The 25,926-nt window shown below is 39.8% G+C and overlaps 1 protein-coding gene across 6 annotated transcripts in view; it reads left to right on the top strand.

Annotated features, from left to right (window-relative positions):
• Positions 1-25,926, top strand: part of spag17 (sperm associated antigen 17) — a 281,640-nt gene that overhangs the window by 129,869 nt on the left and 125,845 nt on the right. For 5 of the 6 annotated variants that reach the window (XM_042056132.1, XM_042056130.1, XM_042056136.1 and 2 more), the window contains 3 exons: positions 3,238-3,296; positions 17,662-17,880; positions 18,319-18,372. In XM_042056132.1, the coding sequence (XP_041912066.1) occupies positions 3,238-3,296; positions 17,662-17,880; positions 18,319-18,372 (332 nt within the window). The remainder of the gene's footprint in view (positions 1-3,237; positions 3,297-17,661; positions 17,881-18,318; positions 18,373-25,926) is intronic. The other variant, XM_042056131.1, reaches the window with a different exon arrangement.

Here is a 25,926-nt window from a genome sequence, read left to right as displayed (position 1 = left end):
TTCAAATTTAGTAGGATGTCCAGTTCACATTGGGAGGGGTTTCGTTATCAAACGTGGAGCGCATGGCGCAACAAGGTGTTCCTAGGTTTTTTAATCAGTCATATGGGTGTGTTTGGGGCGTAACATCATTTAAATCTGTCATTCCCTTTAACGGCACAAAGCGCGATATGTCAAATAAATGCATCCGTATTTTGGCATTCAACGGTGCATTTGAAGGAGGCTGCTTGCGAGACCGTATGAAATAGTCATTCTTAAACCTAGCATAGCCTTCACGCATTTGCAGTCGTCTATTATTTGAACTCATTGGCAAAGTGAAACTAACTTCACCAAGGTGAGTCAAAGAAGACAGTTATATGCAGTTACTTTCACTATTGACTGACAATGGGTTACCATCGAAAACATAGGCTGGAAAAAGCAACACTTACCCTAATATTGCTCAAATGACTGAATAAAACAACATTTATCCTGCAGAGGAGTTGCTTATATCTCGTGACAGTGCGTCTTCAGCTGTGCTCCATACGTGTCTCTCGCCTCTCCCCTAATCACTTTTAACCGTCATTACCAATTTGCAAATGATGGCGAATAACTACTCATCATGAGATGTACAGTATTTCGTAATATCTTTATTCTAATTATGACGGCCGCGCAGCGACATTAGCGCCACCTAGTTAAAAATTAAAAAGCAAAAAATGTGGTGTTTTCATCACAATATCTCTGGCTGACAAGGTCAAAACTGCACGAAATTAAAAGTGTAGGATCATTATGACACCCTCCGAATGCATGGCAAGTTTTGAGTACTTTCGTTCATGGGGGGCCTTACAATAAAATAATTTATGTGTACATTTAGTGACATACACCAACAAGGATTCCCGGGACACTGAAAGACCGGGGTACACGAAACTTGGTGGGCATGTACCCCCACATGGATAGCATGGAACCGTCATTTTTCGTTGACCCCCCGAAAGGAGGGTAGGGCAGACACAATTCTCTGTGAATATCTTGAGAACTGTAGGGCCTAGGATGACCATTTTTTTCCGTATGTTTGCCTCCAGGGGTCATGTTAACCCATTTCATGTGCACACATGTGCACAAACAGATACACACACACACACACATACATTCACAGTAATCATACGTATGACACATACTCACACAGTAGACATATGTACGCTCTCATGCACAGGCACATACGCAGGCACAAACACAAGCACGCACGCACACACACACACACACACACACACACACACACATAACATAAACATAACACAAACAATCAAGAATTTCTCAGAATTATAAACAGGCAAGATGGAGGTGGGGTTGTATAAAATGAATTTTACATGTGGAATCTATGAACTAATCATGTTTTGGTACTTGTTGTCTAGCAGATACCAGTGAGAATTGAGTGTGGATAATGCAATTTAGTGAGACAGTTAGAATCATATAGGCCTTTCAGCGTGATTTCTTTTTGTGGAAAAAATGTGCTGGACTGGGCGGCGGTCATATTTTGTACCGCTCTGCGGTACATCTAGTTATGTTTCCTATTGTAATCGTGCAATTTCTAATGCTTTGCATGGACGTGCGCTGGTGTGTGTTCATGAATGATAGAAGGATGGTGCGTGCATCTGCCAATATGACTGTTGACATGCGCTCTTAAAATAGCATATGAACAACTCGCTATTGACTTCTGACCAGGTTTAGGTGGTGTGCGATAACGATTTTTAGACAACGCGCCAGGCCCTCCCTAGGTTGTTAATTGCCACACCCCTGGGCGCGATGTTTAAAAAATAAACGTGCAAAAAACCGAATTAAACTTTGCGCGGGTGGAAAACGGGTTTTACGCCATGCGCTGGTGTGCAAAATACAGCCCAAAGTTTCTGACTAGCCAATAAAGGTCATTTTTCATTACTAAATAAAAAAATGCCATTTATTTCTGTAAGGCGCACACCACATATGTCTGTAAATTGCTCAGCCCCAGAGAATCCCTCCACCATGGCAATGATATTGCCAGATTCAGGACAGTATGCTCTACACACACATGTAAGGCAAATCGACCTGCCAGCTTGCAGTGGTGAGATACATTTCAAAGTATAAGAATTTTTATAATACGCTTTTTGTATTTTTATTATTTAAAAATCAAAACTAAATCAATGCAAGTATTAATAAATGAAATTGTGGCAGATTTGGGTAGCCTAGACCCTGCTGAAAAAAACAATATATAGTGTGTATGGCACTTACAATGAGGTTACTAGACTACACATCCTGTTCAACTGTTTCCTCTGCCCACAACTGTTTCAAAATAAGTCCTCACTACAATAATTCCCTATTAAATAATTTAACCATTTAAACTATCCACCTATTTAACTGTTCAGCCATTCCAACTATATTAACCCTTTGCAGACCGCGCCGAACATTCAATTTTTTCATACTCGATGGCCTTATGGCACAAAAAGGCTTATTGTGTGATTATGCTACATGACAGAGATATAATTTACCCATCATTATAATGTGTATCATCAGATGACATATGTATATACTAACTTAGCAACAGCCTAGCAACCACCTTAAGTACCCTAGCAACAGCATAGCAACCATGTAAAATACGCTAGCAACAGCCTATTAACCATGTCAAATACCCTAGCAACAGCCTAGCAACCACTTCCACATTTACAACCAATATAGCAACCAATGAGTTTAACCTAGCAACCAGCATAGCGACCACCACAACTAACCTAGCAACAGCCTAGCAACCACCTCAAGTACCATAGCAACAGCATAGCAACCATGATACATACCCTAGCAACAGCCTAGAAACCACTTTTATGATGACAAACTAGCAACCAGCATAGCAACCAACATGATTACTCTAACAACCAGCATAGCAACCACCATAACTACCCTAGCAACACCATAGCAACCATATGATTTACCCTAGCAACAACCTAGCAACCGCCACAATGTCAACCTAGCAACCACCATAGCAACCAACAGAATTACCCTAGCAACCAGCATAGCAACCACTTAATTTGGCATAACAACTATCATATGTACCCTAGCAACACTATTGTAACTATATCTGCATCATTTGTTTTTACTCTGTATGATATTTTACATCATATTTTTTCATTTTCATGCACTGGTAATTCCTTGGAATTGAATTTCTAGTTATTGTTTTTTGTTATTTTCCTTTTGTTTTATTATGTTTCTCTTTCCATCTCTTTTTATACCATACTGAACAAGCTTCCCAAGCAACATCAGAGGAAAGGCCAGAGACATACATACATGAGGAATCATTAAAGGTATGATCAGTATATTTTAAATGTAAAATGTAAATGTATTTGGGTCGTTTAAGGGGGATCTAAAGGCATTTCTGTTCAACATGAACTTAGTTCTTTAAGCGCTTCTTATGCGTTATGGTTTGCATAATATTGTTTTATTTCCATTAGGCTGTTGATTAATTTGACATTATTGTTTATTATTGATATTCTCCTTAATGTAGTCTTACCCTCTTATTGTTTTTATAGTATCGATTGAATGGACATTATTTTTTATTATTGCTTTTTTCCCTCATTTTCATTGTTTATTTTATTGATTGAATTGACATTGTTGCTTATTATTGCTATTCTCCTTATTATAGTTTGACCAACATTCTAATCTGTTCCCTGTTAAATTTTAAATATTATTAGGGCCCGAGCACCGAAGGGCGCAAGGCCCTATTGTTTTTGTAAGGATTATTATTATTATTATTATTATTATTATTATTATTATTATTATTATATTAACTTTGTCTCAGAGCGTTTTCCTTTTTTGAGGTGGTTAACCCTTTAGGCGCCAGAGGTTTTTTTCCGAAACGATCAATTTTGACATCTTCATTTCAAAAGGCTATATCTTAAAAGTGATAAGAGATAGAGACTTTCTGTAAATTAGAGAAATATTAAGGATGACCCAACGTTTATGTAGAGATTAAATGTTTATATCTAATTTGCATATTATGACGTCATATGGTGGCGGCCATCTTGGATTATAGAATTTTCATGAAAAGTCGCATGTTTGAATGATAAAATGCACCACTTCTTTCCCCCCAAAATGTCCCTCACCTTCTGTATGCTATATTGCACAATACTGAATGCTCAGGTAAATAGTAAGTAGTGAACAAACTGTAAATCATTACTAATAAATGGCAGAAACAAACCAAATGCATGTAGCGGTAGACTGGCCTTTTGCTGTAGAGATTTTCCATTTACTACATACAGTAGGCACTCTGATTCCATGTATGGGGCACATATATATTATTCAGATGACACACAAACACAAGTAGACAAGACCTGTTTAGTTCAAAAGCTCATTTGCCACGACAAGGCACAGATCAGGAGTGAGATGACGAGACAAGACAAGAGACAATGTTAGTATTTTTTTTCTTTTTGTTGTTTTTGTTGATGTTTTTTTTTTTTTTTTCTTAGCTGACAAAGACACACACATCACAAGGACATGAACACACAAAAAGGAACACATAGTGTACTGTATGTCCTAAATGATCAGGGAAGTAGATAGCAAATCAACAGTGTAAATCATTACTAAATGGCTGACATTTTTTTTGTAGCAGGCCTTTTGCTGTAGAGATAATGATAATGAATATCCCTATCCATACAGGGCCGGCATTCCCATCATCTTGTGATAGACTATGCATGACCTAATGTGTGTGTGTGTGTGTGTGGGAGAGGGAGAGGGAGAGAGCGTGTCACCACCTCCACCATGCGAGCAGCATGGCCAGATCTGCCTCGCGCGCGCCGAGTGGAGAGAATTTGCGCAGCTCGGACTAGGCCTACTGTCATTCTCATTGCGACTCCCCACACTGCCACTACGTTCCCCCCTAACTGTCCTATGAGCACTTCGACCTCGTCTAACATACCCAGTGGCATTAGACAAAGGCTCCACCACGTTACTGTCGCCGCGATTGTGGAGAGGCACGCGTTCATAAGACAGAAGCTAGCGCTATGGACATTATGCTACCTCCATTATGCTACCTCCAGCCTCATTCGCCACACCACTATCACCCTGCTAACTTCCCGATGAACACTCCGAACCCGTGAAACATTATTCCCACCAGTGACATTGGGCAAACGATTCAACGTTTGTGCTTGGTGTAAGCTAAACTATGGAGTAAACTCTCACTTTGTCCAGCTGCATCATTGCAAGGCAGGGACGCATCTGAAGCCTCACTAAACGAATCACCGTCATTTTCTGAAGGCAGATATTCCCCTTCAGAATCAGGGTCCGCGAATAGAAGACCCAACACTTCATTTCAGGTAAACTTTTTTCATGCCATTAGACGATAATCTAATGCAAATACTCGCTGACGTTGACAATATCGCTCTGACAAAGTGGCTCACACGCACACTAGCTCCGGTATTTCACGCACTGATTCAATGCGCTGTAGCTAGAAAGTTTTGTTTAAAGCGTGCCCTTTTTTTGACTCGGGGATGACGTATGACATGTCTGCCATCTAGTGGAGTGGAAGTAGAACGAAATATGACACCCTATTTGACTAAATCGGCCGTTTTATTCAGTACCGCATCTTGTCGACTATAGTCGACTGTGGCGCCTAGAGGGTTAAGATGGGTGAAAAGTCTTGAAATTTGGCACACACATCAGGTGTCACGCAAAGCAGTTAGGTACAAGAGCTTGGCCCCGGGCGTGGCCCAGGGACTCAGTAGCGCCCCCTTAGGTGATTGAGGCAGTGGTTGGCACATACTTTCAGCTAGACGCATCAAATTTGGTAGGTGTGTGTATCTCCCCAAGATGAACAACTTTCGTATGTACATTGCATTAGCCACGCTCAACAGGAAGTGAGGTATTTGGGATTTTGTGCAGACTAAAATGTCATGAATCGTGATGCCAAAAGAGGTGCTTCCCATGGGTGAAAACGCAGGAAATTTGGCACACACGTCAAGTGATACAGTGAATAGACAGGGATAAAAGCTTGGCACCGGGCGTTGCCCAGGAACTCCATAGCGCCCCCTTATGTCACTGTGACTTGTGGTTGGCATATAGTTTTAGATACACACACCAAATTTGGTGGGTGTATGTAACTCCCAAAAACAAAAAAAAACTTTTGTATTAACATGCCATTAGCCACGCCCACAGGAAGTGAGGTAATTTAGATTTTGTGCGTTGTGGACATGATCAATTTTAACGTACTCCTCCTAGACGGTTGATCCGATTCATGTCAAAGTTTGTATACATGACGCCGAGATGTTCCTGATTATAAATTGTGAAGCTTTTTTTTGATATGTTGTAATTTGACGAAATGGCGAAATTATTAATTTTAATACCCTTCCACATAAACAATAAATGTGTCATAATTCACCATGCATGGCTTGAAATGTTTTAAATTTCACAGGTCATTGAAGACCATGTTAATGATAATATTCACAGGCCCATAATGCATGTTTGGCATAGCGCCACCAACTGGCAACAGAAAGAATGACAATTATACTGATGTCATATGATCAATTTGTACATACTTCTCCTAGACGGTTTGTCAGATTCATGTGACATTTGGCAAATATGGTGCCAAGATGTCGCTGATGTTAAATTGCGAAGGGATTTTTGATATGTTGTAATATGTCATGATTTTAATATCTCACCACATAAACAGGAAATGTGTCATAAAGTCACAGTGCATTGAATGAATGGTCTGAAACTTCTCAGGTTAATAGATATTATGATTATGATGATATTCAGACACCCAATGGGCCTGCCTGGCATAGCGCCACCACCTGGCCAAGTAGGAAATGTGCCAGAAATGGACAATGCCTTAAGTGACTGATCTGAAACTTTATAAAATATTGGATATCATTATTGTGATGATATTCACACATATAATTCATATGCCTAGCATAGCGCCACCATCTGGCCAAACAGGAAATATGCCAGAAATGCTCTATGCTTTGAATGAAAGGTCTGAAACTTCTCAGGTTAATAGATATTATAATTATGATGATATTCAGGGACCCTATGGGCCTGCCTATCATAGCGCCACCACCTGGCCAAGCAGGAAATGTGCCAGAAATGGACAATGCCTTAAGCGATTGATCTGAAATTTTACAAACATTTGGGATATCATTATTGTGATGATATTCACATGTGTAATTTCCATGCCTACTGTAACATAGCGCCACCATCTGGCCAACCAAAAAGTGTATCAGAAATGTTCTTTGCTTAAAATGAATGGTCTGCAATTTCTCAGGTTAACATATATTATGATTATGATGACACCCAATGGGCCTGCCTTGCATTGCGCCCCCACATGGGCAAGCAAGTAAATGTGGCAGAAAATAAAATACAAAAACACATAGCACACGCATCAACTATGTACATTTCACAAACGTACCACGTCGGTGCTTTGTTTGATTCCGACATGTCACGGGTTGCGGCCTGCAGGTGCTCGGGCCCGCCATTGCCGCTTGCGGCTATATTATTGTTTTTGTATTTGTATGTCGCTTTGGACAAAGCGTCTGCCGTATTCCATAACCATAACCATAAGCATAAATCAGGTTTTTAGGTCAAGTATACTTGCATATACAAGGAATTTGGTCCATCCGTGAATTAGTGAACACACAGAGCACACAGTGAACACTCAGGGCCATATGTACGTATATTTGTGAATGTAGCGTTATCAGCGTCATGGACAAACCGCAGATTGAGACCCAAGTTTCCGTTATATTTATCAAACTAGTGTAAACTGCGTCTTTCTCTGCCCATAAACGCAATTTACGAACGTCCACTATGGACTATGGAAAATTGGTCAAATCTAGTAAGTGAATGACGTGAAAGTGAAAGTAAGACATTCAAAAGGCCAACGAAAGTTAAGGTTGCTAATGAAGTGTGGAGATACATTGAGCCTCGTAAATGGGTGTAAAACAGTGATTTATTTGCATGGCTAGCCCGATGCCGAAGCACCACTATTGAAAAAGCTGTTGGTAGCATCGGCTAACTAGCGCCAGATTTTGGAGTGCAGGGGACAAGCCGAGATGGGCTATGAGACATACGTTCACACTCGGTATCATGTTTCAATACACTTTAGGTCAATATCACACCGGAATTCTCCTTTAACACCTGCTTTTACAAGGCGGAAGTATTTAGGCGCAGAATAGATGTGCGCGTTCAGGAGCAGTCTTTGTACATATCGCGGAATACATAATTAGGCGCTCTTTACGCTTCCCCTCCCATCTTTTTACGCTAAACTCCCACTTTCACCTGGATCCTCCCATGAATGCATATGCATGACACGAAGAACGCAATTAGCCATTTTCAGCTACCGCGACAGGCAGTTTGCGCTTTTACATCATTGCGGCCTGTTTGTACATACCTCGCAATGATTTTACACACACGTTGCGAAACAAATACGCCTGAAGTGGGCGCAAAAGCGTTAGTACAGTACATCTGGCCCACAGTGAGGTGAAGCACACACTAACCCAGAGCAGTGAGCTGCCTTGCTACCGCGGTGCTCAGGGAGCAGTGAGGGGTTAGGTGCCTTGCTCAAGGGCACTTCAGCCGTGGATGTGGGCATGGGAGAGCAGTGCTTCCCCCATCCACATTTTTCCAACTGGTCAGGGATCAAACCGGCAACCCTTCGGTTACAAGCCCGAAGACCTAACCAGTAGGCCACGGCTGCCTCATATATATATTTCATATATATTTAATTTATTTGTTATGTTTATATTATATTTATATTTAATTAAGTTAATAATTAATTTAATGAAATGTATTTGCTTGTTGTCCAAGGGTCTACTTTTTCAGAGATAGCCCCCTATAGCCCCTTACTAGTTGCTGCTCAGCCTTGCCATGCCAGCCTCTGATGACCATATGCTTAGAAGAGCATATCGGCATTTCATTTTATTCTTTATATTATTCTCAAAAGCCATTGCCTATGTGTCCCAGCATTTTTAAGCTCCCTTGCCTCTGACAGCCGTAGCTGGAGGCAATATGCTTTCACGTTGTCCATCCTGGGGTGTGTTTCCCGTACAACTACGGAGGTTAGCTTTTATCGTTCAGCTAACTAACATCAAAATTACGACTGTTTCCCAAAACCGTCGTACTTACATAGTACTTTGTAAGTTTGAACCATGATAGTTTCCAAATTTCAGTAGTCTGGACTAAGGTGGTTAATGACGTATACTGTATTAACCCTTAGAACCCGATTGACGCAAAGTGCGTCAAAAAACACACCCTTTCTTCTCTGTTACATTGCTCCGGAACTGTTCATCGCAGCGAGATGAAACCTTTATTGCATGACAGAGCAGAAGTGGGGCTTTCCAACGAGACTACACACTTGTCTGTACGATCAAGTATGAAAATAAAAAAAAATCATGAAATTAAATCAAATTGCATCATATTTTACAGTCTATACTTCTCTGCGTTCACCTGCACACCCATTACTCTCGTTTGAATTACTCGCGAACCCGTGATCGCATCGATATGGCAAGCATTTCAGATGAAAGAGGGGGCACAGGGCTATCCATTGGCACCATGTTTATCGATCCTTCTGGCTTATAAAAACAGACGAAGTGACAGCAAAATAATAACTTCATATAGCTGGACTTACCCCACATTTTTGTCTGTTCATGTGGCAAAGCATGTTTATAATCCAACGCTATCATGTGTTTCTCTATGGCAAAGCATGTTCATATTCCGGTTTTGAGATCCTAGCAAATTCCTGCATGGCATCCAATTCAAGGCTCACATTGCATCCCAAGTTGTTCAACAAATAAACACCTTTTTTGCCTTTACTTTGTTCATGGCAATGCAGTAAAAAGTTGAGAATTATTATGACTGCATACACATAGGCACGCAGGCTAACACACAACCTCGGGTCAAGTCAGGTCAGATCAGTTCGTGTCACAGATATGGAGCGCAGAAAGGTCATTTTTCATCACTAAATAAAAAATGGCATTTATTTCCGTAAATCACATAGCACATATTTCTGTAAATGTACATGTATATTTCTGTAAATACAATGTATGGTGGTTAGAAGTGTAAATATCAAACAGAAACCTAAATCTATTTAGAATTATTCATTTGCACACAAATAACTGGCGTCAGTGACGTCTTGAAGTGACATGAAGATCCATGAACTATGCTCCAGGTCTACCACAGGTCGAGAGGTGTAGTTGTAACTACATAACTTTACGACAGTGTACGCAAACGTTCGTTGGAACTATGGTTTTGGGAAACACTTGTGTAGCTTAAAGGACTAGTTCGGTATTTTACTCTTAAAGCTCTCCTGGACCACCAACACTGCATCACTGGCGAAGAGAGCTCAGCGCCGCCTGTACTTCCTGCGGAAACTCAGGCGAGCAAGTGCTCCACCAGCCATCATGACCACATTCTACCGAGGCACCATTGAGAGCATCCTCTCCAGCTGTATCGCTGTGTGGGGCGGAAGCTGCACTGAATACAACAGGAAAGCCCTGCAGCGCATAGTGAACACAGCTGGAAGGATTATTGGTGCTTCACTCCCCTCCCTGAAGGACATTTACACCACCCACCTCACCCGCAAGGCGACCAAAATTGTGAGTGATGCAAGTCACCCCGCTCACAATCTGTTTGATCTACTGCCCTCTGGGAAGAGGTACAGAAGCCTGCGCTCCCGCACTACCAGACTCACCAACAGCTTCATACACCAAGCTGTAAGGATGCTGAACTCTCTCCCTCTTCTCCCCCCTCCACCCTCAGCTACATAACATCCTGGACATTGGACCCAAAATGGCCGCCTGCACTACTCCACTTGCACACTTGCAAACTTGTACACTTTACAACTTGGTGTTGTTGTCCTGAAAACACAACACTTCTGCTGCTCTTACATAACTTGCACCACTATGCCACTTTCTTTCTTACTTAGGTCAAACAGAACTACCCAAGCCTTTTATTGGCCTGACTTTGCACTAGTATTTTATTGACTGTCTATGCACAATTTCAACTAAATTTTGCTGCTCTTATTTTTTCATTATTATATGTGCCCTCTTATTTACTTTTTTTACTTACTTTTTTGTTTACTTGAATGTTATGTTAGTCTGTGGACCTAAATTGGCAAAATATGTCTTGTCTTCACCGTGGGATAGTGAGAAACGTAATTTCGATCTCTTTGTATGTCTGGAACATGTGAAGAAATTGACAATAAAGCTGACTTTGACTTTGACTTTTTGACTTTAAAGCCCTGTTATCAGATAATATATGATTAAATAGAACGTTTAAGATTGAAATTTGGACACATGCTACTGTCCTGAGAATTTTCGGTTTCTGTGGTAGCGCACACCCCCCCCCCCCTCTACAACGCTGCATAGGTGCACTGGAACAATCTTTCTAAAATGCATTAAACTTTCGAGTGGTCAAGGGTGTTCACTGATATGCTCACACAAAAATCGCTGCAAAAGATTCTTTTCAACAGGTTTTATCGTAGTTTTTGTCCAACTCCATTGACTTGTATTGGATGTGCTGTGAGGTACGGTATTACTCCGCCGCCGGAAACGGATATGGGGTTGTTTGTATTCTTTCTGTAGTCTTATGCAGTCGCGGTATCGTAGGCTACGCTATTCAAATTATTGTCACGTCCATGGCTAATGCTAAAATGTCTTGGAACTTGCACAATGTGAATGATAGCCTACGTGAATCATTACGTTTTCATCATGAAAGTTCCACAGCCAAAAAAATTGTTAACGTACACAATCATGTAGCCAAATTATTCATGTAGGCTAGGGTTAGTGTTAGGCTTATGATGTGAACATGACAGGTTATGGACATAACAAATAAGTTACAAACGTTACGTTACAAATTGTCAACCTTCAAAGTTCTTCCAACTCTGTCGTCCCAGGAGGTAATGTGGGAACCACTGTATTTCTCAGGCGAAAGAGCTTTTTGAGCTTTTTCGACCTCCAGCGAAGTTCAGTAAAATGCAGACCGCAGAGACACAGTGATCAGCTTTCTGCAGATCCTCAACAGGTGTGCTCACATCCAACCCCAGCAACTCCAGCCACAACTTTAGCCTTTCTGGATCGTTGAAAGGAAGTCTGTGACAACTTTTTGCCACGAATTTTCCCGCAATTCGGAACTGCACAAAATCGCCCCATTTTTAGCTGTCTGTTGAAAAATACTTCAGCGATCTTTTGCTACTTCTGTGTATTCAATGAAATGCCAGTGGTTTGCTTGTAATTGGCAAGTGTACGGTGTAAGGTGCATTATCGCCACCAACTGGACTGGAGTGTCTATTTTTCAAGCTCTCAACGGAAGAATGTACGGGTGTGAGGCGTTTAGAAAAATAGCTCCACAGTTTTACAACGAATGGTAAAACACCTGTTGGAAAGCATCTTTTGCAGCGATTTTTGTGTGAGCACATCAGTGAACAGCCCTGACCACTCGGTGAGTTTCACGTCTTTGTAAACGAAAGTTTAATGCGTTTTAGGAAGGATTGTTCCAGTGCACCTATGCAGCGTTGTGGAGGTGGGGGAGTGCTACCACAGAAACCGAAAATTCTCAGGACAGCAGCATGTGTCCAAATTTCAATCTTAATTGTTCTATTTAATCATAAACTATCTGAAAATAGGGCTTAAAGTGTAAAATAGCGAACTTGTCCTTTAACAATGCATCGGACTATGTAAGTTGCACCACCATAGTTCAAATTATCGTTTTAAGAAACAGTTGTGTCGTACTTACATCGTTCCAACCATGTAAGTTTACTAACATAGTTGCTAACTATGCTTTTGGGAAACGCACTCCTGACAATGATGGAGAAATCTGGAGATTTTTCACATAGATCTTCATTTCTCTAGGTCACCGAGTACTGTCGGTGCGAAAAAACCCAAAAGCAATCGGTTTTACCTAGCTCGAATTCTGCAACCAACAGCTGAAGTAGCCAGGTAGCAACAGCACTACACAGTGCTGTAGCTGCCTGGCTGTTTTAGCTGTTTTGTTTTTTTTAATTGAACCACATCCTTTGTGTGCTGTAAATGCATGACTATTGCCTACATACATGAGTTGTAACTGGGGGATAAGCGGCATAATGATCTCCACCTCGTCCATTGATTCTGTATATTTCGGGACACCTTGTCAGCCATTATCCCATACATCACAATACACCCTCACTGTAAGACCAGAAAGTGTTCTATTCCAGATTTTTCAATAGATTTGACATGGAGCCCTCATCCACCCTCACACGTCTCATCTCTTCAGACCTCCCCACTCACCACCAAGAACCCATTCAGCCCTTCTATGGTCCCTGCACCTGTAACTGTTCCTTCTCCCTAGCCACTATCACTGAATATCACAGCTGATTGGGTGAAGAGGCAACTGGAGGGACTTTAGGCAAAGCAGCAGGCCCTGATGAAGTAAGCGTGGAAGTGCTTGAAGGCTGAACAAGTCTGTGGAATCTTTCAAAGCATCTTTAATCTGAGCTAGGAAGGGTTCCAATACAACTCTGTGGAAAACATCATGTCTGGTCCCTGTGCCTAAGAAGGGGCATTCCAAGGTCCTATGACTACAGGCCAGTAGGCCAGTAGCACTAACATCCCATGTGATGAAGACCTTGGAGAGGGTAATCCTTTCATACCTCAGACCCCTGGTCAGACCAGCCTTGGATCCCCTACAGTTTGCCTATCAGGAACACATTGGAGTGGATGATGCCATCATATACCTGCTCCACTGAGCCTACTCCCATCTTGACAAGGCTGGGAGCACTATGAGAATGTTTTTTTACTTCTCCAGTGCATTAACACCATACAGCCTTCAGTGCTGGAGGACAATCTAAGATGAATGCAGGTGGACGATCCATTTGTGACCTGGATAACAGACTACTTCACCAACAAACCTCAGTAACTGCAGGGTGGCCAACTGTCACGCATCTGGTGTGACACTCACGCTTTCAGCATCAATCTCACACTCTCACGCACAGGCAATAAATGTCATGCCAAATCCATTCTTCTTTTTTTCTGATTCGTTCATTTTCTGTTGATGACTAGACTAGACCACAGCATTGTTTCTAAATGACAGGAGACAGGTTTATGGCATAAATAGACTCTTTAGAGCAAGACCAGGTAGGTGTAATATCTGCCTACAATGTTCTCAGCACAGTTTTCTATGATTGTTGATTCGCTGATCCGGCCCGCGACACCTTCATGGAACACGCTGCTCTTCGAGATGAGGCAGAGGGGCACAAAGCGGTCACCTCTCTGTTGAACTACTTGGAAGTAGCCTAGTCATCACACAGATATCACATGAAAGAGCGTTTTCTCATATTTTATTCGGTGCTAGCCGCTATTTGCTGTGATAAACATAATCAGTGTTGGGGAAGTTGCTTTTAAAAAGTAGTGTTTGCTTGTTACTCGTTACTTCTCAAAAAAGTAACCCGTTACTTTACTTAGTTACCCTCAATGGAAAGTAACTTTTTACATTAGTCGTTACTTTTATGTTGCTCGACTTTGGGCAGAACCTAATATCTATTCCTAAATGTGTAGGCCTACATAAAGTTCTACTATGGAGGACATAACAGGTATTTCTTTTGTGCTCTTTATTATAAAAAATGCCACAAACAGAGCACTTGACAAGAAAACATTGGCCTTATAGACTTCAACACCACCACTAAAGCCCTATGAAACAATATCAAATAACATAGCCTCGATACATCTTAGGCATAGGTGAACACAAAATATATGAGGGCTTATTTTATAGCCTTATACTCTTTCATTAAACAGGCACTCCTCCGAAATTTGGTGCAAAGCTAGTGCAAATCGTATCAATAGGCTGGCAGTTGAGTTAACAGCAGTGGACAAAATCAGGGCACAGTGTAGGCTACAACTAAGGGCCTGTCCCGTTACTCTTCGCTCAATATATGACAAACCGTATATATCAGATTAAACAGCAGACCTTACCGAATACAAAGTTGTAATGCATTCCCCTGTTCCAGTGTGCTAAAATAGATATATCTGTTAATATTAAAATCAGAGGATATACAGCTCTAAGAGTTTGTCAATGTAGCCATAATGGTTTATTTTCACAAAATGCTAAACATGCATGTATTTAAGTGTCTTAAAACTGAGCTGTGCTTACACTGCGTTCCAAATTATTATGCAAATGACATCTTAGATTTTCCTAAATAGTTGATACAAATGACAGTCAGTATAATTTTCAAGTCATCAACTATAATTCAAATTTTATTGAACAAACCTCCCAATGTTAACAGTATTTTTTTCAAAAATAAAAAACTGAAAATGCACAAATTATAATGCACAACAGAGTTTCAAGACATGTTATAGGTTGTAAAGAACTAACATTTGTAATTTGTTGAATTTGCAGCATTAGGAGGTAATACAGGTATAAATTAAATCAAAAGTTATTTCAATCAAAAACATCTTAACAGGCCAAGTTACATGTTAACATAGGACCCCTTCATTGATATCACCTTCACAATTCTTGCATCCATTGAACTTGTGAGTTCTTGGGGAGTTTCTACTTTAATATCTTTGCAGGATGACAGAATAGCCTTCCAGAGCTGCTGCTTGGATGTGAATTGCCTCCCACCCTCATAGACCTTTTGCTTGATGATGCTCCAAAGGTTCTCAATAGGGTTGGGGTCAGGAGAAGATGGGGGCACACCATGAGTTTCTCTCCTTTTATGCCCATAGCAGCCAATGACCCAGAGGTATTTTTGCAGCATGAGTTGGTGCATTGACATGCATAAAGATGATTTTGCTATGGAAGGCACAGTTCTTCTTTTTGTACCACGGAAGAAAGCGGTCAGTCAGAACTCATACTACATACTTTGCTGAGGTCATTTTCACACCGTTAGGGACCCTAAAGGGGCCTACCAGCTCTCTCCCCATGATTCCGGCCCAAAACATGACTCCGCCACCTCCTTGCTGACGTCTCAGCCTTGTTGGGACATGGTGGCCATTCACCAACCATCCATTACTCCATCCATCTGGACCATCTAGGGTTGCACGGCAAACTGTTTGAAAATTAGTCTTCATGTATTCCTGAGCCCATTGCAACCGTTTCTGATTGTGAGCATTGTTTAGGGGTGTCAGCTCTTAATGTGAGAGCACAGCACAAGTTACCCTAACATAAAGGTAATCACCACGTGGTTTACACCACTTTCTGTCATTACAAAATCATTTTAAGCCATAGGTTTTGGCCCTATTTGTGTATCTAAAGGCTGGTGAAGCACTGCAGGGAGACGTTTTTTGTCTCGTTCCAGTAATTGGTAGACCTACATCTAGGTGATAGAGTCGTATGTGCGTTTGTTAGCATGTTCAATGTATTTCCACTCACATACCCAACAACTGATGAAACAACACTGACACACAGTCTTATCCACCACTCTCTCGCCTGTAACGTTACTACTGTAACTGACCGGGAAACCAAAGTTTTCCCAAACTTGCCATCTTAAAGAGACCTCTCTTCTGGGTCGCCACCACTCACCATCCTTAGTGCTGCTATCTCTGACTGACTCACTTATCCGTCGACCTGACAAAAAACCTACATAGGCTTCACAGAGCTAAAGCGGGACTACAGATTTGGTGTCCCTAAAGAACTTGTGTATCTAACAGTAGTTCCGCATTAATTAATTTGCGCACAAGTTTTATTTATTTTCATACCGTGTATTCAGTGAATTTCACTAGTTTTGACAAGATTCTTTTGAAAATATCCTTTTTCAAAATCCTTTTGCTGGGGTATATTTATATGTGCGCATATTTATATGTGCACAATCTCCGTCTGGAAGCCTATTATAGGTTCTCTCTTGTTTTCACGCTAATAAACAATGATCTATATGCCCCAAAGAAACAAAGAGCATAAAGAAAGAGCAATAGGGATCAAGGTGGTGCATAATAAGAATGTTTTTATAATCTTGTCTAACAATGTGCCCACTTTTAACACTTTTTTTAAGAAATGTTATGTATAGATTCATGTGCAGACTGACAGGGTCTAAGAATATGATTATTGTGTCCATAGCTGATGTCTCTAAGAGTGACACAAGGTACACATCTTCCTTTTGAAAACACTCATCAATGAGAAGCTCAAAATATTTAGCCTAGGTCCACTTTCAGACTCGTTGTTAAAGGCTGCATTTGGCCTTGGAAAGGTCTGCGCTCCCTGAGCGCCTTTTAGTTATGAAAACTTTAACCATTAGCGACACATAACTCTAACAACTTTCCAAGACAACATCAAACTATCAGGCCTAGGTGAATTCACAATTACACTCTAATTGCGGGATATTCTAATTCACATGCTCCAGGGAGCTTTCCGGAGAAGTTGGATGTCTGCTCGTTTTTTGCGTAGTTTTAAGAAAAGAATCGTACCGGCATACTTTGATGTGAAAATGCGTGGTTGCTATGCAAAATGGTTGGCAGGTCTGATTGCATGGATTACTGTTTCAAAGTCATTAAAGGGTAGAAAAGGTTAAACCCTTTTAATGAGTGACAAGATTGCAAGATTTATCACTTGCTTGGTCACTCTATTTTTCTCATCCTTGTTTGATTACGATTACAAACTAGCCAGTCTGCTAACACAGTCAATAAATCAATATTTGTCTGATTTTTTTCTTATCAAACAGATGTTTTAACATCATAACATGATGTTTTATTATTATTATTATTATTATTATTATGTCACAAGGCCATGAAGCTTGAGCAAGAGCGTTTGAAAAAAGAGGAGCAGGAGAAAACAGCCCAGAAAGAGAAAACTGGGAAGACCGCTGGAAGAGGAAATAACAAGTCTGACTCAGCAAAAGACAATAAAAAGTTCCCCTCAATCAAAAGCCAAGAGGAGCTACTACACTCTTTTCAGTCTACACCCAGAGAGTCTGATGATCGAAACACCAGTGGAGCACAGACAGTAAGTTGCCTGATGGTATCAATTCCATATTCGTGTCACCCATTAGTCAAAAATCCTTTGTGCTATCATATTAGCCTATTGTTTTGGATATTTGAGGACAACCATGTAGTATGTAAAAAATTGTTACATGGTCGATAGAAGCATGAATTGTGGTAGAAAATGTGCCTTGGGTGATTCTAAGGCACCCTGGAAGGTGTGCCCAACAATTGAGTGAGTTTTTGAAGAAATACAAAATGGCCACCTATGCAATTGCCTGCTGATTCAAAAGTTAGCTATCCCAAATTTATGCTGCAGCAGATTCACAAAATTTGAGGATATCAAATGCTTTAATTGCTGTTTTCTGTTCTTTTGGTTATTGTGCCGCCAATATCTTGTATAACAGACACGATGCCAGCAATTTGTTTATTTATTTATTTTATTTATCCTTTGTTTAACCAGGGTGGTAACATTGAGACAGAGGTCTCTTTTCCAAGTGAGCCATCGCCAAGAAAGGTAGCACCTACAGTACTTAGAGGGGATGAACATACAACAATCCAAATACACAACACATATACTATGAAAGCAGAATAACAAAAAATGGAAATATATCAAAAGGCAGTCTAAAATCATTCACAGTGATAATTCACAATAGTTTCAATAGAGAATTTAAAATCAGAGAGTGGGATGAGTACCAGTATGAAACAACAAGGTCAATAAGAATGAACAGGTATGATAAGGGATCAGATTCCAAAAATAATTCTGTGGAAATGCATGGATTCCAGTTGCTGCTAAGCTGCAGGGCCGTCGCAAAGGGGTGCGAGGCCCTGTGCGAACTTGGCAGATGCGATGTCCTTTTTACTTATTAGCATGAAATCATGTGATAGCCTACTTTACACATAGCCTAGGCTACCGTCGGTGTATTTTAATAGTAGTCCAATAAGCTACACCAGCTTGTCTTTAAGATGGGAAATTGTATAGCCTATAACATTAGCTGAGTCATATTTGGCCATATGCTGTTTATCATGCTACATCATGAAACCAAACTAGTGTAACAAAGGCGAACACTTTAACAGGGGGAATTAATTGGGCATGAATCATTGTGCTGAACACTATTTGTGAATGAGCAGAAACACAAATTTAAACTATTGATAAGATGTGCACTATGAAAACTGGTCTGTAGGATAACATTAGACAAACTAGAGAATGTAATTCCAGGGAATTACGAGTGCATGAAAATGACGCTAGGACAGACATCGTGGTTGCACAGCTTAATAAAAGTTGATAGTTTAAAAGTAGACAGTTTAAAAGTTGAATGTAGATTGGGAGTTGATCACCCTAGTTGACTGAAAAGCCCAGGCTGCCAAACAGTTGTGGGCAGAGGACACAATTGGCGGGAGTCATAGCTGATGACGACAGTTGGATTGGCTGAACAGTTAAATAGTTGGATAGTTTAAATGGTTCAAATATTTCATAGGGAATTATTGTAGTGAGGACTTTTATTTTGAAACAGCTTTGGGCAGAGGAAACAGTTGACTGGAGTCAAAGTTGATGACAACTGACAGTTGGAGTAGTTGAACAGTTAAAAAGTTGGATAGTTTAAATGGTTAAATAATTGAATAGGGGATTATAGCAGTGAAGACTTTTATTTTGAACCAGTTGTGGGGAGAGGAAACAGTTGACTGGAGTCAAAGTTGATGACAACTGACTGTTGCTAGAGTAGTGGTGGTTGCTATGCTGGTTGCTAGGTTAATGATGTTGGTTGCTAGGTTTTAATGGAATGTGGTTGCTAGGCTGTTGCTAGGGTACTTGAAGTCGTTGCTAGGTTGTTGCTAGGGGGTCCATGGTGGCTACTATCAGAAATAAAGGAGTTACTACAATGGTTTGCTAGTATAATCATCTTGGTTGCTATGGAAACTGATATAGATGCTTAATTACAGTGCATGAAAATGCACTGTACTGTTCTTCCTAGGCTTCTTCTTATTACAGTGCATGAAAATGCACTGTACTGTTCTTCCTAGGCTTCTTCTTCTTATTACAGTGCATGAAAATGCACTGTACTGTTATTCCAACTTTTATTACAGTGCATGAAAATGCACTGTACTGTTCTTCCAAGGCATTTTATTACAGTGCATGAAAATGCACTGTACTGTTCTTCCTAGGCAACTTCTTATTACAGTGCATGAAAATGCACTGTACTGTTCTTCCTAGGCAACTTCTTCTTATTACAGTGCATGAAAATGCACTGTACTATTCTTCCTAGGCAACTTCTTATTATTATTATTATTCCGCTTACCACTTTTTCCGTACGCTATTTCTCTTGAACAGTTTAACTTAGAAAGAGTATCTAAAGAATCTAAAGAAAGAATATCTGGGTTCATTGAATTCAACATAGAATTTTAGAACCTTCAATTGTTACTATAACTTACGGAACTTAGAATGTTCAAAAACCTACACCTTTAAGGGTTATGCATACAATCTGGGTCAATTAAGACTACACATCCTATTCAACTGTTTCCTCTGCCCAAAACTGTTTCAAAATAAAAGTCCTCACTACAATAATCCACTGTTAAACAATGTAACCCATTAAACTACTGAACTTTTTACATTCAACTTTTAAACGGTCTACTTTTAAACTATCATTAAACTATCTATCTATTAAACTAGCTGTCTATCAACAACTTTTAAACTATCTACATTCAACTTGTAAACTTTTAAACTATATACATTCACTAGCTGTCTATCAACAACTTTTAACTTGTCATCAACTATGTCAACACTTTTCATCAACTATGACTCCTACCCACTGTAGCTAGTTAGCATGGTTAGCAAAGTTAGCATGTTAGCATTGCTAACATTGTTAACATTTTTAACAAAACTGCTAAAAATGATTAGCTAGGTTAGCTAAGTCACATGGTTAGCATAGTTAGCATGCTAGTTAGCATTTTTAGCAAAACTGCTAAAAATAATTACCTAGGTTAGCTAAAGTAACATGGTTAGCATAGTTAGCATGTTAGTTAGCATAGTTAGCATAACTATTAAAAATGATTAGCTAAGTTAGCTAAGTAACATGGTTAGCATAGTTAGCATGCTAGTTAGCATAGTTAGCATAACTGCTAAAAATAATTAGCTAGGTTAGCTAAAGTAACATGGTTAGCATAGTTAGCATGCTAGCATGTTAGTTAGCATAGTTAGCATAACTGCTAAAAATGATTAGCTAAGTTAGCTAAGTAACATGGTTAGCATAGTTAGCATGTTAGTTAGCATAGTTAGCATAACTGCTAAAAATGATTAGCTAAGTTAGCTAAGTAACATGGTTAACATAGTTAGCATGCTAGTTAGCATTTTTAGCAAAACTGCTAAAAATGATTAGCTAAGTAACATGGTTAGCATAATTAGCATGCTAGTTAGCATAACTACTAAAAATTATTAGCTAAGTTAGCTAAGTAACATGGTTAGCATAGTTAGCATGCTAGCATTGTTAGCATGTTAATTAGCATAGTTAGCATAACTACTAAAATGATAAGCTTGGTTAGCTAAGTCACATGGTTAATATAGTTAGCATGTTAGCATTGCTAGCATAGTTAGCATGTTTAGCAAAACTGCTAGAAAATGTTAGTTAAGTTAGCTAAGTAGCATGGTTAACATGTTAGCATTGCTAACACTGCTATAAAACATTAGCTAAGTAGCATGGTTAGTAGAATTAAAAATCTTAGCATAACTACTAGTAAACATTAGAGCCATTCCAACTTTCAGTTATCACCATTAAACTATTTGAATATCAACATTCATTAAACTGCTAGAAAACGTTAGCTAAGTATCATGGTTAGCAGGTTAGCATTGCTAGCACTGCTATAAAACATTAGCTAAGTAGCATGGTTAGCATAGTTAAAAATCTTAGCATAACTGCTAGCAAACATCAGAGCCATTCCAACTTTCAGTTATCGTCAAATATCTACCTATACACAGCCATTAAACTATTTGAATATCAGCATTCATTAAACTGCTAGAAAACGTTAGCTAAGTAGCATGGTTAGCATGTTAGCATTGCTAGCACTGCTATAAAACATTAGCTAAGTAGCATGGTTAGCATAGTTAAAAATCTTAGCATAACTGCTAGCAAGCATTAGAGCCATTCCAACTTTCAGTTATCGTCAAATATCTACCTATACACAGCCATTAAACTATTTGAATATCAGCATTCATTAAACTGCTAGAAAACGTTAGCTAAGTAGCATGGTTAGCATGTTAGCATTGCTAGCACTGCTATAAAACATTAGCTAAGTAGCATGGTTAGCATAGTTAAAAATCTTAGCATAACTGCTAGCAAGCATTAGAGCCATTCCAACTTTCAGTTATCGTCAAATATCTACCTATACACAGCCATTAAACTATTTGAATATCAACACTCATTAAACTTCCAGTCTGTCAACAACTTTTAAACTATTTACCTTCAACTTTTAAACGGTCTACTTTTAAACTATCATTAAACTATCTATTAAACTAGCTGTCTATCAACAACTTTTAAATTATCTACTGTCTATCAACAACTTTTAAACTATCTACATTCAGCTTTTAAACAGTCTACTTTTAAACTATCAACTTTTATTAAGCTATGCAACCACCATGTCTATCCTAGCATCACCGTAGTAACCATCTCTGTATTATCTGTTTTAACTATACATGATATTTTACATCACAACTTCGATAACAATAAGAGTGCATTTTCATGCACTCTAATAAGAAGAAATCGGATAACAGTAGATTGCATTTTCATGCACTCTAATAAATGACATTGACTCGCCATATCCTGACTCAGAAAAAAAAAATCTTGCTTACTTTGCCGCAAACTCAGCAATGAAATCATAGGCCAGCTTGCAGGTATACGTCTTTTTCAATTCATAGAAGGGCGAGCCTACTATAGCCTCTCTCCTGTGACATATGGTGCGCAAATAGTTTATAATAGCCTATTCAACTTCGAAAAGCTTCGTTCACCCGATGTCAGATTGCAATTTCAAAGTTCGGGAAGCTTTGTTCAATCTTTTTAAACTTTAAGTGCAGTAGCCTATCTACCCCCTTTGGAATTATATCTCGAGCCTATTATAGCCTAGGTCCAGTGCGTTATGTCCTGGGATTCGGACGTGCTCAAAAAGAAAAAAGGAAAGAAAACTTCGGGCTAGATTGAGAGAGAAACTTGATGATCATTGATCGTTGTTTTGGGACGTTAAGCCTTTTCCATAGGCGTCAGTGAAGGAGCTTGAAGAAATATGCTGTCACGTCAGGTTCATAGGCCTAATATGACTTCATGCTAAATTTTTTTGAAAGATTCTTAGTGATTATGAGGAACAATATGAGAGCCATTTAGTGATCACTGATCGTTGTTTTAGGACATTAAGCCACGTTAAGCTTTTTGCTTAGGCTGCAGGTTTTTGAACATTCTAAGTTCCGCAACAATTGAAGGTTCTACAGTTCTATGTTGAATTCAATGAACCCAGATATTCTTTAGAACGTTCATTTCTCAACAATCCCGTGACACCGATGTGACGGTACTCCTTTAAGGATTAATTAAGAATAAACGCTTAATGTCATCTTTGGCCAGGTGCGAGGCCCATCAGACGCGAGGCCATGGGCGACGGCCCACATTTCGCTTTTTTCATGAACAAAAGTTAGGGGACCCTCCCTCCTAGACTAAAAAAAGTTGGGTGACCCTCCCCTCAACAAAGAATAAAAAGACATGACCCTCCCCTATTTGCCTCCGGTGGTCCTTTTCATAAATACCGAACGGTCCCTAACGGTGGGACCCGTGAAAGCGAGACCTTCGCTTTTCACACTTACTTTCCATTTGCGTTCAGTTCTCCTACACAGTCTTTTGAGGCTACGTATTTCATTAGTGATCCAGGGAGATCTGTTAACAATAGGTTTCCTTTTAGTTTTAAGAGGAGCTACAGTATCTAGTATGGTGGTGCATAACTCATTAAATGTGTTAAGCTTGTCATCTGTATCTTGTAACCCACCAGCATCAGGCATGGTATCACTAAGTTTGTTAAACAAAGAAGAGAAATTACAGGCAGTATGATCATTAAAACGGCGAAAACTAACATTACAGTATGTGTGAGGTGGAACAGCAACTGGAAGAACACTGTCAAAGATGACACCAATAGGTCTTTCACTAAAACATTGTTCAGCTCTAAGCCAAGAGAAAAAACTAAATCTAAAGTATGCCCATGTGTGTGAGTTGGTTCTAACAAATGCTGTAGTAAATTAAAAGATAATAGAGAATTCAGCTGAGTAACAATTTGTGGAATCATCAACATGAATATTAAAATCTCCAACAATAATAGTCTTATCATAGTTGAGAATAATAGAAGATAACAAATCTGAGAATTCCATTAAAAATGCTGTCAGTGGCAGATGGGCAACATTTAAAACAATCATTATATACAACTACTAAACCTCCTCTACGGCCACAAACTCTAACAGAGCTAAAGAAGTTGTAACTGGGAGGGAAAAGTTCCCCTAATTGGCTATGCTCACCCACCTTTAACCAAGTCTCAGTTAAAGGTTAGAAGACAGAATAAAATCATTCATAGTGAATGTCTTGTGAATGTGAACTAGATAAAGATCTCACGTTGAACAGTGCCATTTTAAGAGTCTGTGAATTGTTCTGAGTTGATGTACCAAGGTGTGAGGCGTCACGTGATCTGGTAGATGTAGCAATGTTCAAATCACATGCTCTTACTGAAGCAGAACTTTTAACCACAGGATGAGCGGCCCCAGTCTGGTTGTTGATCAGATGTTGATCAGGTGTCACTTTACTGCCGGGCGTAGAGGCGATAGCGGGAGCGGACTGCTCTAGAAATCCGCGTTGTTTTGGCAAGAGATCCTGTGGAGTTGATGATGTTCTCAGAGGGATACTTTCCTCTGTCGCTCGGGTGATGAGAGAGCGAAGTGCGCCTCTGTGCAAGTAGCGTTTCCGCCGGAGGATCCCCGTTGCCCCCCCCCGGCAAAGGTGGAGCACCTCATTGCTGATGGGGTCGGTGGAGGTGAACTGTCGAAGTTCAAGGAATGTGTACTGAAAGCCCCCCATAGCCGAAACACAAACTCTGACACGGGTTGACGCATCAGCCAGTGAGTCTGAGTTATGTTATCAGTGCACTTGCAGTCACCTAACGTCCGTCTAGCTAGCACGAAGCCTCAATCTCCCCACTGGTCAGTCAACCAACTATACCCAGCAGCTGGACAGTCAACCGACTAGGAACCCAGCATAGGATGGGAAGTGAGAGAGAGAATAAAATAATTAATTGAAATAAAGGCTATCTATAACTGTACAGCTAAACTAAACAAATGTACAATAATTAAGGAAAAATAATCGTGAATAAAATAGTAAATATTAAAAAATCTGAATAAGTCTTCTGATGAGCGTCTGTTATATCGACCAGTCATAAACACTAGGTCTAATTCAAGACTCTTTTCCTCAGTGGTTCCATGCTGGTGGAATGAGTTGTCCAGTGCTCTCCGTTCCTGTGGTAGTTTTGGGTCGTTTAAGAGGGGTCTAAAGACATTCCTGTTCAACATGCACTTAGTTCTTTAAGCGATTCTTATGCGTTATGGTTTGTATAATATTGTTTTATTTCCATTAGACTGTTGATTAATTTGACATTATCTGATCTGATATTTGGCAAAACAACAAAATAATCTGTAGGATAGCTCAACTCCCTTTCAGTCCAGAAGTTCAAGAAGATAACTAAATAACTAAAATGCAACCAATATCTCTCAAAGAAGTGTGGAAGTAGGCTATGGTTTAGAACCTGATGAGACACCACAGTCAGCTAAAACACACGCTTGACATCAATGGGAGATTCCGCTGTGTTCAGTCGTCACTGGAGAGGAAGTTGCACCCTTTTGGTACAGTAGGCTGTTCATAGGCTGTTTTTCTATCAACGAAGATTTCTGTTTAAAGGTGGCCTACAATATAGCTATGTTTTGTATGAGCATTATTACCAGATATTTTGACCGTCACGTTTTAAATGCAAAGGCAATGCGGTAATTAACGGCTAACATAAACTCTAA

Source organism: Alosa sapidissima, chromosome 12 (assembly GCF_018492685.1).
Source record: "Alosa sapidissima isolate fAloSap1 chromosome 12, fAloSap1.pri, whole genome shotgun sequence".
NCBI lineage: Eukaryota > Metazoa > Chordata > Actinopteri > Clupeiformes > Clupeidae > Alosa > Alosa sapidissima.
This window is presented reverse-complemented; position numbering and strand designations above follow the sequence as displayed.